General features: G+C 44.7%; 1 protein-coding gene across 1 annotated transcript in view; it reads right to left on the minus strand.

The window, feature by feature from the left end:
* rmdn2 (regulator of microtubule dynamics 2) overlaps positions 1-14,735 on the minus strand; it is a 244,687-nt gene that overhangs the window by 144,522 nt on the left and 85,430 nt on the right. The window contains exon 2 of the mRNA XM_072500117.1: positions 1,305-1,515. Coding sequence (XP_072356218.1) covers positions 1,305-1,515 — 211 coding nt within the window. The remainder of the gene's footprint in view (positions 1-1,304; positions 1,516-14,735) is intronic.

The raw sequence follows: 14,735 nt of genomic DNA on the forward strand, positions 1-14,735 counted from the left end.
GTTGAGCACATTTAAGAAAGGTGAAGAGATTTTCGAAATCTAATTGAGTCAAGGGAAATGGGAATAGAGCATAAAAGCAGAGACGAGCAAAGAACGGTCACGATTCTATCGAATGCCTGTGCAGATTTGAAGGGACAGTTTGCCTACTTTTGCGCCTATTTCTTATGTTGTTAATAAGTTCAATGGCCTCACACTAGCAATTCAGGCGATTTGCCCCTAGCACCACTCAATGCACCATACCCCATCACTCCCCGAGCAAGAATTTAGCAATCACACAACTCAAAACCTCACATTCATAGTTTCATCTCACCCTTACATACTTGCCACTGCTGCAAGTCGCACTCTCACCTCACAGTTAGCGTACACTGCCAGTTTTCAACCTTAGCAGACACATCACCCAAACACATTGCACCATACTCAGTGACACACTTCACCTTCTCTTGCAAGAGGAGGTAGCGCAAAACAGGCATCAGCAGTTAAGCAGCAGCGTGCAGACATAGCTGTCTGACCTCACTCCAGAGAAGGAGACTGTGGTCACCAATATTGAAGCAGTAATGACTGAGGCCACGGCCCATGGCCAAATTGAAAATATCAACAATGATGGTATGCTCTTATATTTTTTTTCCTTCTCAAATCCCATCCATCCCTCTATAGAATCTCTGTAGAGCAGAAGGAGGCCCATCGTGTTTGTACCAACCCACCAAAATATTCACTGCATATCTTTGGAGTGTGGGAGGACACCAGAGCACCCAGAGGAAACCCACGGACACACAGGAGAACTTGCAAACTCCACAGTCACACAAGGCCAGAATCGAACCTAGGTCCCTGGCATGGTGATGCAGCAGTGCCAGCACTGTGCCACCATGCACCCTGATTTACATGCCGCAGATAGTCAAAACATACACCTCATGGACCCCCACTTCCCCTGACCACAGCCTTACCCTTGTGTCTGTCTCCTTTCAGACACCCAAGAACTGACACCGGTCAGGTAGTGGTGGAAGATGAAGGAGTGGATGAGCAGAAAGATATTGCTAAAGAAGAAACGCGGTGACTATTTCTCACACTCACAGTTACCAGCTCAGATACTGCGTGCAGCTTGGGGGCTAGCACTTGGTCAGAGATGAGTGGCCCGCAGCCAGGGCAGGCACAGTTATAGCACATTGGACTGCAAAGTCATACACAGCTTCTGCCCCAGAGGACCCGGGTACTGATCTCAAGGGGGCGGTGTGCAGAGAATCAAATCATGCTCAATGTTCACGATGTTTACAGAAAGTTTAACTGAAGATACAGCAGTTTGCAGCTACCTGGTCTTTTTTTTCAAGCAGTAACTGGAATCCTTCTTTCTTGTCCAATTCTGGACTTTCATGTAGACTATCTGCTTTCTTCATTAGGGCATCCAATTCACTAGTCTGGTTGTCTTCCTGTACCGAAGATCCAAATGCAGTATTTACTGTAGGACACATCACCTTCTCTTCTTCAGATTCTTCTTCTGCATCTGTATGTGCTGTGATATAGCTGCAAATTAAAATGTTTGCAGGTTTACTACAATGTGTATGTTATAGGCTCTAATTACTGTATTTCCATTGTTTCACATGACAAATCAAAACGTGACTGTAAAAATGTACACTATCAGAATTAATAAAGTTGGAACATTGCAAGAACAGGCCTTTATATGGTTGTTATGCTGCACTGCCATGTCCGCTTTCATCACAAAGTCTTTTACGTTACACAGACTTGTGTAATCACAGACAACTTCAAAATTCAAATAGAATTTTATGACAATTCAAGTTTCACTCTTCTGAGTTCGGATCTCATTTGGAAGTTCAATCAATAGCCACAGTTAGGAGCTGTAGGCTACAATGCAAATTCAGATAATTCAGGTGACATGCCAGTGCAAGGTTCAGGGAGTGTTACATCTTTCAGGTGTCATCTTTCAGATAAGATACTGAATAGACGTCCAGTATGCCTAGTCAGGTGTAGGCGGCACGGTAGCACAGTGATTAGCATTGTTGCTTCACGGCGCCAGGGTCCCAGGTTTGATTCCCGCTTGGGTCACTGTGTGTGCTGAGTCTGCACATTCTCCCTATGTCTGCATGGGTTTCCTCCGGGTGCTCCGGTTTCCTCCCACAAGTTCCGAAAGACGTGTTGTTAGGTGAATTGGACATTCTGAATTCTCTCTCTGTGTACCCAAACAGGCGTTGGCATGTGGCGACTAGAGGATTTTCACAGTAACCTCATTGCAGTGTTAATGTAAGCCAAATTGTGACAATAATAAAGATTATTAAAAATCCAATAGTACTTTTGAATGTGCCATGCGAGCTTTTCCATCTACTCAAGCACACAGACTTGGTTTAACGTCTCATCCGAGAAACAGCACCTCTGTCAGTGCAATGCTCCCCTTAGTACTGCAGTGGAGTCAGCCTGGAGTTTTGTGCGGAGGTTGTGGAGTATGACGTGAAACGGGAAGCTTGTGATTGAAATGTGAATGTACTACTAAATGAGCCATAGCTGACACTGACCATTGGAAACATGAGGGAATGGCTTGATGCAGCTGTAAGGCATTAAATAATTTTGACCCAATTCTCATTCAGGATTCAGTGATGTTGTCTTGATTTTAGCACCTATTGAAATCTAATTATTTTTGCGTTTTTATTACTAGAGAGAACCATCTGTACTCTCCTGCAGTGTCTTCACGGCATTGCATAATGTTTCTTGATGACAGTCACCTATCTCACAAAGCTAATCAGAGTTGGGAGGGAAGCCTTTGAACCTGGATTTTCCTGGATCAGAGATCTTTCCTTCAGAGGGAAATGCTAACTAGACACCAGTGAAGGAATGGACACTTTGATTGGACCTCTTAAATTAAATGGGTTTTCAGCTGGTGATTCACAATTCACAAATAAATTTTGAGCGCCCAATTTTGTTTTCCAATTAAGGGGCAATTTAGCGTGGCCAATCCACCTAACCTGCACATCTTTGGGTTGTGGGGATGAAACCCACACAGACACAGGGAGAATGTGCAAGGACTACACGGACTAGTGACCCAGGGCCGGGATTGAACCCGGGTAACCACTGCGCCATCGTGCCGCCATTGAACATAAAGTGGTGATAGATCATTTGTGGAGAGTCCAAGCATTGCTCAGTTAGATGCTGAAATATGTCCATCAGTGAAAAGGATGGACAGCAGTAAATTTGGAAGGTGTTAACAATCCTGCCACACACACACACACACACACAGTCCACAACAGAGAGGGTGGAGATGTGCAGCTCAAGTATTTGTGGATTAATGTCACAGGCCATTGTGAGGATGCCTTCCATGATAGACAAGCCTCCTCCGTGGAACTTCAATTGGCACAATGTGAATCTATTCAGTGGTAACTACCGCTATGCAGGCCGTGATTCTCCGACCCGCACCGGGTCGGAGAATCGCCAAGGGGTGGGCGCAAGAATCGCGCGACGCCGCTCCGACACCGGCCCGCCGAATCTCGGCCGCCGATTCTCTGGCATCCACGGGATTGCTGACGTGCCGGCCGTGGGCCGTTGAAAGTGCCCCCCCCCCCCCCGGTGATTCTCCGGGCCTCGACGGGCCGAGTGCCTTCCGACGTGGGTTACGTATGGTCCTACCTGGCGGGACCTCGGAGTTCTGCCTGCGGGGCCGTCCTGGTGGGGGCGCGGGGGGATCCGACCCCGGGGGGGGTACTCCATGGTGGCCTGGCCCGCGATCGGGGCCTACCGATTGGCGGGCAGGCTAGTTCCGTGGGGGGGCCTATGTTCCTCCGCGTCGGGCCCCTGTAGGGCTCCGCCATATTGCCCGCCGGCTGGCGTGGCAACGGGAACCCACGCGCATGCACGGAATCACGCCATCCGTGGCGCGCATGCGCGAACCTGCGCCTGCCGTGTCGTGGATGCATGGAGTCACACCGGCCGTGGCGCGCCGGCTTTCGGGCGCCGGAGCTGCGGACACCACTCCGACGCCCTACTAGCCCCCTAGGAAGGGGTGAATACCTGGAAGTGGAGGCCCACTGACGCCGGAGTGGCTTGTGCCACTTTTCACGCCGGCGTCAGAACGTGCCCGCGGGACTGGAGCATTCCGGCCGCAGTCTATGGTTGCCAATACATCTGCTGCATTAAACAGATAACTTAGCTTGGCCTCACAACACAGCACTCAACTACACTAAGCTATTGCACTATAGAGAGGTAAGAGCAATGTGCTGCCTGCTGAGGAAAGGCTGATGGTGCAAGAGAAAATTAAACTGTAAGCTCTACTTAAAGAACTCCCATGACTCACTTGTTGCCTCCATTCAGTCAGTACTGGGCATGCTGTTTCCTCGTGTGCAAAGTAGAGTCCACTCCTGCAGAAAGAGCATTCATTGGCAGGATCCTCAAGGGCTCTAACACGTGGAGGTCATCAATGAAGAGCATTTCAAAGTCAGAGTAGGGATTAGAGAAGCTTGCATCTATCTCTCCTCAAACTACATGGGTTACACCACATAGAAGCAGTAGGCAAAAGAAAAACAGATTTGTAGCTCACTGAGAGCATTTGTGTCAATACTGATATGAGGAGTTCCCTTTTTAAAAAAAGTCAACATCATGCAAAATTCCTATTTTGCACCAGTTTAACATTTGATGATTGTTGCCTGCCAAGTGCCAACACCTTTTCAGTTATTTTGTGACGGATTTGAAGTCATGAATTGACCTGGATCAATAGATACAGGGGGGAAAGTAGCTAGTTCGTTCAGGATACTTTGTGTCAGTGGAGCTACTTGTGCATCTATTTTAATTTGATACAATGAGCTGAACCTTAGCAGAACAGATGTGTGTGAAGCGAAAGGCTGGTAGCGGGCCAGTAATCAGTTTATTGTGCAAGTGGATTTTGTCGTGATTTTTTAACTCAGCCATGGCCTGTGCATCCTGTTCCTTACCAATCATGATAGGTGGAATGACCAAATCTGTCACAGTAAGAACTTCCACTTAAAGGCAGGGTTAGACTGGCTGAACTGGATTCTGATTATTGTGGCTTCCACAACCACATGAATGGAAAAGTGGTCTGGAAGGCTGCCTCCCAACCCAGCTCCATCTGCTCTTGGTAATGGATGGAACAGCTGAGCTCCAGAGGTGAGGAGAGAGTGGCTGCCTTTGACATCAAGGCAGCATTTGACCGAGTGTGGCATCAAAGAGCCTTATCAAAACTGGAGTCAACGGGAATCTGGGTGGATACACTCCGCTGGCTGGAGTCATACCACAACCATAGGCACAAAGGAAAATGATTCTTGTCGTTGGAGGTCAGTTCCAGGACTTCATTACAGGAGTTCCTCGGGGTAATTCCTAAGCCCAACCATCTTCAGTTGCTTCATCAATGATCTTGCTCCATCATAAGGTCAGAAGTGGAGATGTTCATAGATGATTACTCAATGTTTAACACCATTCTCAACTCCTTCGGTACTGAAGCAGTATGTCCAAATGTGGCAAGACCAGGCTTAGGATGACAACTGGCAAGTAACATTCACGTCATACAAGTGGCAGGCAATAACCATCTGCAACAAGAGAGAATCTAACTACCCCTTGACATTCAATGGCCTTACCTTCACTGAATCCCCCACTATTAACATGCTGGGGGTTACCATTGACCAAAAACTGAACTGGATACGTTTAGGTTTATTGGCCATGCTAAATTTGTCCTTCAGTGCTCAAAGATATGCAGCTTAGATAGGGTTAAGGAGCTAGGATGAGGGAGTGGGCCTAGGTAGGGTGTTCTTTCAGAGGGTCAGTGCAGACTCGATGGGCTGAATGGCCTCCTTCTGCACTGTAGGGATTCTATGGATTCTTCAAGATACAGGTCAGGGGTAGATGGAATACTCTCTACTTGCCTGGATGAATGCAGTTCCAACAACACTCAAGAAGCTCGACATCATCCAGGGCTAAGCAGCCCACTTGATTGACACCCCACCTTCAACATTCACTCTTTCACCACTGACGCACAGTAGCAGCAGTGTATACCATTTGCTCATCAAGCCTCCTGAGACAGCACCTTCCAAACCCATGACTACTACCATCTAGAAGGACAACGGCAACAGACACATGGGAACACCACCACCTGGAGGTTTCCCTCCAAGTCATTCACCATCCCGACTTTGAAATATATTGCCATTCCTTCATCGTCGTTGGATCAAATTACTGGAACTCCCTCCCTAACAGCACTGTGGATGTACCTACACCACATGGACATCAGCAGTTCAAGAAGGCAGCTCACCACCACCTTTTCAAGGGCAAGTAGAGATGGGTAATAAATGCTAGCCTAGCCAGCAATGCCTACTTCCCTTGAATGAATAACAGAAAAGGTGACTATTCGGCCTGTTGAGTTTGTGCCAGCACTCTGAAAGAATAGCTCATTCATGCTCCCACCTTGTCCACATTTGAACTTGCCATCCCTTGGCAGTTAAAATGTGACGTAAATGTTTGTACACCTTCAAATAAAAGTTTAAGAATCAGATTGTTTTGGTATCAGCACTATGTGACAAACATATTCTATAAAATATCCATACTACCATTTTTAAAATTCTGTTTTAGTTGAAATGCCAAAATTTATACAAGTGAAGTACAAGTTTAGACAACTTATAAACTATTGATATAAATTCTACAGCCTTAAACAGCTGCTCTTTTGTTGTACGTTTTGATACTTACATTATTTTAAGTTTTTATTTTGTTGGTTCTTATCTCTTTTCCAATGATTAAACCTTCTGCAGGATATTAAACTTATCTTAAATTCATATATACTTGAGGCAGATGGTGGCATTTTAGTAATATCACTAGTCTCAGTAATGGTGACAATGAAATCATCACCAATTTTGTCATTAAAAACCCATCTGGTTCATTAATGCTCTTTAGGGAAGGAAATCTGCCGTCCTTACCTGGTCTGGCCTACATGTGACTCCAGATCCACAGCAATGTGGTTGAGTCTTAACTGTAATCTGAAATGGCCAAGCAAATCACTCAATTCAAAGGCAATTAGGGACGGGCAACAAATTCTGGCCTTTCCAGCGATATCCACATCCCATGAAGGAATAATTAAAAATATATTATCCAATGTCAAGCAGGAACTGTGTGCAGAATAAGTTACTAGGGATAATAAAAGATAAATAGTTGTATTACCAATTTTAGTTATTTTCAGGCACAAGAAGGCACAAGGAGACTAAAGTTGTGAAAGTGTACAATACACATCATTTTAGCAAGTGTGTGAACAATCAAGGCCATCGCTCCAGGCAGGCGACTGTCTCATTGAGATTCAAAAGTCAGCACCTTATAATGTTAACTCTCTGTTGTGAGGGTAGTGTCTCCCCAGGGAAACCCAACGCCAAGCTGCAGCAAGCCCAGAACCTCACTGGACCGCATCTGCTGAAAAGTCACAAACTTGGGAAATATGCCACTTTTGATTATTAATTAAATCCACTTGTTTCTAACAGGATTCTCAGTCCATTCACGAACACCAAACCCAGATAAAGTCAACAATGAAGGCCTCATCATTAGCCTCACTCTTCTGAAGATTCTGAGTTATTTCTACAATCATGCAAATAGTCAAGTACTTTCTCACATAGTGAGTTGGTTTTTGGAAGAAATTGAAATTCAAGTTCATAATTTACAACAACAAAAAAATCAAAGAAAGTTGCTACTTTTAGCCAAACGTTAGGGGCGGCACGGTGGCGCAGCGGTTCGCACTTATGCCTTAGAGCTCCAGGATCCCAGGTTCAATGCAGCCTCGGGTGACTGTGTGGAATTTACATGTTCTCCCCGTTGCCCCAGGAACTCCGGTTTCCTCCCACAGTCCAAAGATCTGCAGGTTAGGTGGATTGGCCATGATAAATTGCCCTTAGTGTCCAAAAGGTTAGGTGGGGTTACTGGGTTACGGGGATAGGGTGGAGACGTGGGATTAATTAGGTTGCTCTTTTCAAGAGTCGGAGCAGACTTGATGGGCCGAATGGCCTCCTTCTGCACTGTAAATTCTACGATTCTATGATTCAAACGTACTTCATGCCACACAGTTCTTATTTCTATTGTCACAAGTGATCATTTAAAATAATGTACACATACACAGGATGTGGGCAGCATGATGGCATAGTGGTTAGCACAGTTGCTTCACAGATCCAGGGTCCCAGGTCCCGGCTTGGCTGTACGGAGTCTGCACGTTCTCCCGTGTCTGCGTGGGTTTCCTCCGGGTGCTCCGGTTTCCTCCCACAGTCTAAAGATGTGCAGGTTAGGTGGATTGGCCATGTTAAATTGCCCTTAGTGTTCAAAAAGGTTGGGTGGGGTTACTGGGTTACGGGGATAGGGTGGAGGTGTAGGCTTGGGTAGGATGCTCTTTCCAAGGGCCGTTGCAGACTCGATGGGCTGAATGGCCTCCTTCTGCACTGTAAATTCTATGAAAATAAACTATGAAAGATTATTTTCAACTCACAACACCAAAATTAACAAAATGTCTCAAAGGAGAGAGGAAACTAAGATTGTCATTTGTAGTTACTTAAATGAGATTTAGATGTTACTTAGCTTTGGTGTTGATCTCTTTATTTAAGAAAGGATATAACTATATTGAAAGCAACGCAGAGAAAGTTTACGAAACTGATTCCTGGGAAGGATTGGGCAGGTTGAGCCTGTATCCATTGGAGTTGAGAAGAATGAGAAGTGATCTTATGGAAATATATCAGGTGGGATTCTGTTCTCGTCTGTGGCGGGACCCGTTACGAGCGAGAACAGCAGATTTGGCATTCCAGCTCCATTCACTTTCAGCGTCACTGTAAAATCTCAGCCGTGAACGAGGACAGAAAATTTTGGCCATACAATCCTGAGGGGGACTCGACAGGGTGGAAGCTAAGAGAATGTTTACCCTTAAGAGGCCAGAACTTGGAGACACAGTTTAAAAATAAGAGGTCTCCCGACTAAGATAGAGGGCGGGATTCTCTGACAGCACATGCTCAGCAACCGGAATCCCGCCCCCGAGGTCAATGGACTTTTCCATTGTCCGCGTCTCGCCCGTGGCGGTCTTGCGGCGGGCGGGGCGGAAGAATCCAGCCCAGAGATTAGGAGAATTATTTTCTCTCACAAGATTCTCTTTCACAAAGAAAATTGGAGTCAGGATAGTTGGAATATTTTTAAGGCTGAGTTGGATAGGTTCTTCGCTGACAAGAGAGTTAAAGGGTATAGGGTCTAGACAGGAAAATAAAGGCCAGATCGCATCATCCATGATCTTATCAAATGACAGAGAAGGTTCGAGGAGCTAAATGGCCTACGCTTAATTTTGTATGTTCGTATACACAAGCTGGTATTAAGGTATGGAATATTTACAGATATGGCCCAATTCACTGATATTTCATAGAATCATAGAATCCCTAAGTACGGAAGGAAGCCATTCAGCCCATTAAGTCTGCACCAACCCTCTGGCTCCCTTACTATCCCACTCCCCCACAACCCTGCAACCCCACCTAACCTTTGGACATTAGGGGCAATTTATCATGGTCAATCCACCTAATTTGCATATCTTTGGCCTGTGGGAGGAAACTGGAGCACCCGGAGAAGACCCACGCAGACAAGGGGAGAAAGTGCAAACTCCACACAGACAGTCACCCGAGGTCTGAATTGAACTCGGGTCCCTGGCGCTGTGAGGCAGCAGTTCTAACCACTGTGCCACCGTGCCGCATGTCCAGATTTTTTTAAAAAGCATTTAAAACTATGAGGAAGTTTCTTAACAAATTTGGTGAAAATCCAAAAGTGAGTTATATCTTTTCAATTCATGAAAAAAAGAAGCCTACATTTGTTGAGAATGGTTACGTTTTGCATTACTGGGGTAACTAATGCCATCAGTAGCTGGCTGGATGCACAATTATGAGCACAGTGGTCAGCAATCCCCCCAAAATTTAAGTAGTATAAAAAAAAATTCAGGATGGAAAATTGCACTCATAAAAGAATCCACTCTTAAAATAAAAATTAAAAGCATATTGTCACAAAATAATTAAGGAAATAGGGGTTAAAGATTATTTACCTTTGACTATTTTCTCTATTTTACAAAAGATGCTATATAAATACAAGTCTTTGTTGACAGCAGGTATAATTTTATTTAATATGAAATATATGTAAAGCTCAGTCTTTTTAATACTTTTTGTCCCACAGAGATTACTACATTAGTGGACTTGATTCTTGTACATGCAGTTGGCATGCATGAACAGAGTGCTGGAACAGAGAAAGGAAAACTCTTAATCTGTGCCGGAAGCACTTTTAAAAACATATTAAATTACAAAAACTCTGCATATTGGAAATGCATCGTAATATGGTCGTCAGAAATACTACATCGTGGTGCAAACCAATTAACAATTAAGTGTCACAAATTGTCTTTTTCCACAAAATCACACAGCTTACTTGCACGTTCAAAAATGTTGGCTTTTAAGCCATTCCTACATTTCAAAAATTGGGACCAAGGATAGAAATAATTCAGTAATATTGATACAAAAAAATAACAGCTTGCAAGATTTAAAAAACTCTATAGCTACAGTACGGTGATGCTGTAATTAATTAATGTTATTGGTGTATTGATGCTGTATTCTCTTAAGTGTTATCCACGAATTATCTCTCATCATTGACTTCTAGATTTCCAGAAATGTAACCAATAACATTAATTAAATTGTTAACAGGTCACAACCCACTATGGAGTAATTAAATCAGGGTGGGGCGGGGGAGGAAGGGAAGGAAAGGAATCTGCCTTTAATTTAAAAAAAACACTAAAATTGTAATCTTACACCCACGAGTATTTACAAAAGAAAATTGTTAATGTGCAGCATTTACGATTTTCAGTCAAAGGAAAATCATAAACGAAAACCCTTTAAGTATACAAGATAAGGTTCATTCAGTTTCTACATGTCGAAGGCAAGCTTTTCCAAAGACAGCAAATACCTTCCTTCTCAAATCATGTTGAAATCTGATAACGCGGGTGGAGATAGGCAGATTTTATCAATGCGTTGATTAGAATTAGGAACATGGATGCCAAATAGCATATTTGATATTCCTTTATCTTTTGATGGAAAGCTGGGTGGCAATGGAGAGAGAGAAAATTCTGCACGTATTGAACAAACATGCAACCACTTTTTGTGCAGGATATTTGTTTGGGGGAAGGGAGATGAGAGTGAGAAGGAAAATAATCAACAGTTCCTGCCATTAAAAGCATTTTTTTGGATGATATCTACAGCATGAGTACAGTAGATTAGCCTCCTGGCTGACTCTGTAGTCCTATCACATCCAGTCATGAATGGTGATGGACGAATAAATAACTAGTGGCTCCACAAATACCTCCATCTTCAATGATGGGGGACCTCAGTACACCAATGCAAAAGACAAGGCTAAACCAAATCCAATCATCTTCAGCCAGGAGTGACAAATAGATGATCCATCTCAACCTCGTCCTGAGGCTCCGAGCATCACAACTGCCAGTCTTAAGCCAATTTAATTCACTCTATGTGATATCACAAAATGGCCAAAGGTGCTAGACACAAAGGCTATGGACTCTGACAACTTTCCAGCAATAGTACTGAAGACCTGTAAGCTCCAGAACTAGTGGCACCCTTGCCAATCTGTTCTGTAATTATCTCTGTTTTTCTCTCCACAGATGCTGCCAGGACTGCCGAGCTTTTCCAGCATGTTCTTTTTCTATTTCTGATTATTTATTTATTTATTTAATTAAGATGGTTCTGGGAAGCTAATCATCTCAGTCCCAGGACAGTGTTGCAGGTGTTCCTTGGGGCAGTGACCCAGGTCTAGCCATCTTCAACTCCTTCATCAATGACCTTCCCTCCCTATTAAGGTCAGAAGTGAGACTGTTAGGTTATTATTGCACAATGTTCCATCTAACATCTTTGGACTCTTAAGGCGCAATTTAGCATAGCCACCCAACCTGGTCTACCTCGAGGATCAGTATTGACCCCAAAACTTGTAAGTAAATTGATGTCACATGAATAGCTATAGTTTATAAGTTCATAAGTTATAGCTGCAGAATTAGGCCATTTGGCCCATCGTGTCTGCCCCGCCATTTGATCATGGCTGATCTCATCCTGGGCTTAACTCCACCAAACTGCCCATTCTCCATAACCCTTCAACTCATTACAAATTAAAAATCTATCTAACTCCTCCTTAAATTTACTCTAGCTCAGCATCCACCGCACTCTGGGGAAGCAAATTCCACAGATCGTGTCATAATCAATCAATGTACTATTATGATTCTGAGTAAACTGGCAGAGAATTTTAGTATCATGTAACTGTTCTTAACCTCACTTGACAGGGCGTGGAATGGTGGGATTTTAGGCAGAATAAAGCTAACTGTGGATGAATTAATCACAGATAACATCTGAAGAAGCCCCTGTTGTAAATTACTGCAGGATTTTGTAGCCTTCAAGGTTGAATGAACAGTTTGCATTTGTTATCAGCAAAAGGCTAGCAGGAATTTATGGGTGCAAGGGAAGAAAGTAGAAGAGCAGATGTTCCTTACATTAGTTTAGTTTATAGGTTTTAAGAAGAAGCAATTACCTTTCACTTTGTGTTAGAGTTAAACTTTGTGACAGTTTGCGTTTAATTGTAATAGTACAATTCTTTCGATTATAATTATTCAACACTATGTGTTATCCATATAGAATCATAGAATCATAGAAGTTTACAGCATGGAAACAGGCCCTTCGGCCCAACCAGTCCATGCCGCCCAGTTTTTACCATTAAGCTAGTCCCAGTTGCCCGCACTTGGCCCATAACCCTCTATACCCATCTTACCCATGCTTTTAAATGCTTTTTAAAAGACACAATTGTACCCGCCTCTACTACTACCTCTACTACTACCTCTGGCAGCACATTCCAGACACTCACTACCCTCTGAGTGAAGAAATTGCCCCTCTGGGCCCTTATGTATAAGGAGACTGGTTTAGAATGTCACATTTTAAACAGAAACTCTTGCTATGCACTTGTATTGCATACTTACTTTGTATAACTAAGTACAACTTGGATTATAACTTTCGGTATTAGATATACATAATTTTAAGTTGTAAGCAACTTTACCACTTTATTCTTTGTTTTAACATTGAAGAGGGTCATTCCAAGTCCCAACACCTACAGAGTCTCTAAAACATTCACTTATAAGGATTTGATTTATTGAGGAGCTTGCACCAATTAAGCAAATCCCACGACGACGCTCTCAAGACACCATTCATCAGGATAAGACAGCATACGTCCTCCCCACTATAAACAAATGGGCAAGAAACATCCTTTAATCTTAGCAAGAGGTGACAGGAACAAACTTTAATGAGAGGGTTGATCCCACAAGTAATTGACACCTTAGAGGACCAGCTATGGGAAATGATATCAATAGATAACGATCACCCATGAAAAACAAATAGAAACCGATCATGCCCACCTAGACCAATCACAGATTGATCACGCATCCCTTAAACCAATTAAGAATAAGCCTCACTTCATTAGGCCAATCAGGAACAATATAATTGATCACGTTGTGGGCTATGGCTTGGAAAGAGTTATTAAACAGCAGCTTAAGGAGGGCAACATGGTGCTGAGCCCAGAGAGGGTCAATGAAGTCTTCAGAGAGTTCTACGGGAAGTTATACGAGTCGGAACCCCCTGGGGAGGGGGGGAAGGGATGAGGCAGTTTATGGACTGGTTGAAGTTCCCGAGGGTGGAAGTGGAGCGGGTGGGGGGATTGGGACCCCAATTGAGTTGGAGGAGGTAGTCAGAGGGTTGGCAAGAATGCAGTCGGGCAAGGCCCCGGGTCCGGACCGTTTCCCTGTAGAATTTTATACGAAGTTCTCGGAGCTACTGAGCCCGCTCCTGCTAAGAAACTTCAATGAGGCAAAGGAGAGAGGGACCCTCCCCCCGATGGTGTCGCAGGCATTGATCTCGCTTATCTTGAAGAAGGAGAAGGACCCACTTCAGTGTGGGTCCTACAGGCCGATATCGCTCCTGAATGTAGACTCCAAACTGTTGGCAAAAATTCTGGCCACCAGAATAGAGGACTGTGTCCCGGGAGTGATTGGGGAGGACCAGACGGGTTTTGTTAAGGGCAGGTAGCTGAACACGAATGTGAGGAGACTCCTGAATATTATCATGATGCCCTCGGAGGGGGGGGGGATGCGGAAGTGGTGGCTACAATGGACACGGAGAAGGCCTTTGACAGGGTCGAGTGGGAGTATTTGTGGGTGGCGTTAGGCAGGTTTGGATTCGTGGAGGGATTTATAGGGTGGGTCAAGCTGCTGTATCAGGCCCCTGTAGCGAGTGTGTCCACGTACCGGCTACGGTCGGAGTATTTCAGGCTGCACCGGGGGACGAGGCAGGGGTGTCCCCTGTCCCCGTTGCGGTTTGCCCTGGAAATTAAGCTGTTGGCCATTCCCTCAGGATTTCAAGGGATTGGAGGGGGTTGGTGCGCAGGGGGGGGAAACACCAGGTCTCCCGCTACGCGGAGGACCTGTTGTCGTACATTTCGGACCCGCTAGAGGGGATGGGGGAGGTCATGCGGATCCTGAGGGACTTTGGGAGCTTCTCGGGGTATAAATTGAACATGGGGAAGAGTGAGCTGTTCGTGGTCCATGCTAGGGGCCAGGAGAAGAGACTGAGGGAGCTCCCGCTCAGGATAGTGGAGAGGAGCTTTCGGTACTTGGGGTACAAGTGGCCAGGAACTGGGATGCCCTGCACAGGCTCAACTTAACCCGG

The sequence above is a fragment of the Scyliorhinus torazame genome, chromosome 4 (genome assembly GCF_047496885.1).
Source record: "Scyliorhinus torazame isolate Kashiwa2021f chromosome 4, sScyTor2.1, whole genome shotgun sequence".
Lineage (NCBI taxonomy): Eukaryota > Metazoa > Chordata > Chondrichthyes > Carcharhiniformes > Scyliorhinidae > Scyliorhinus > Scyliorhinus torazame.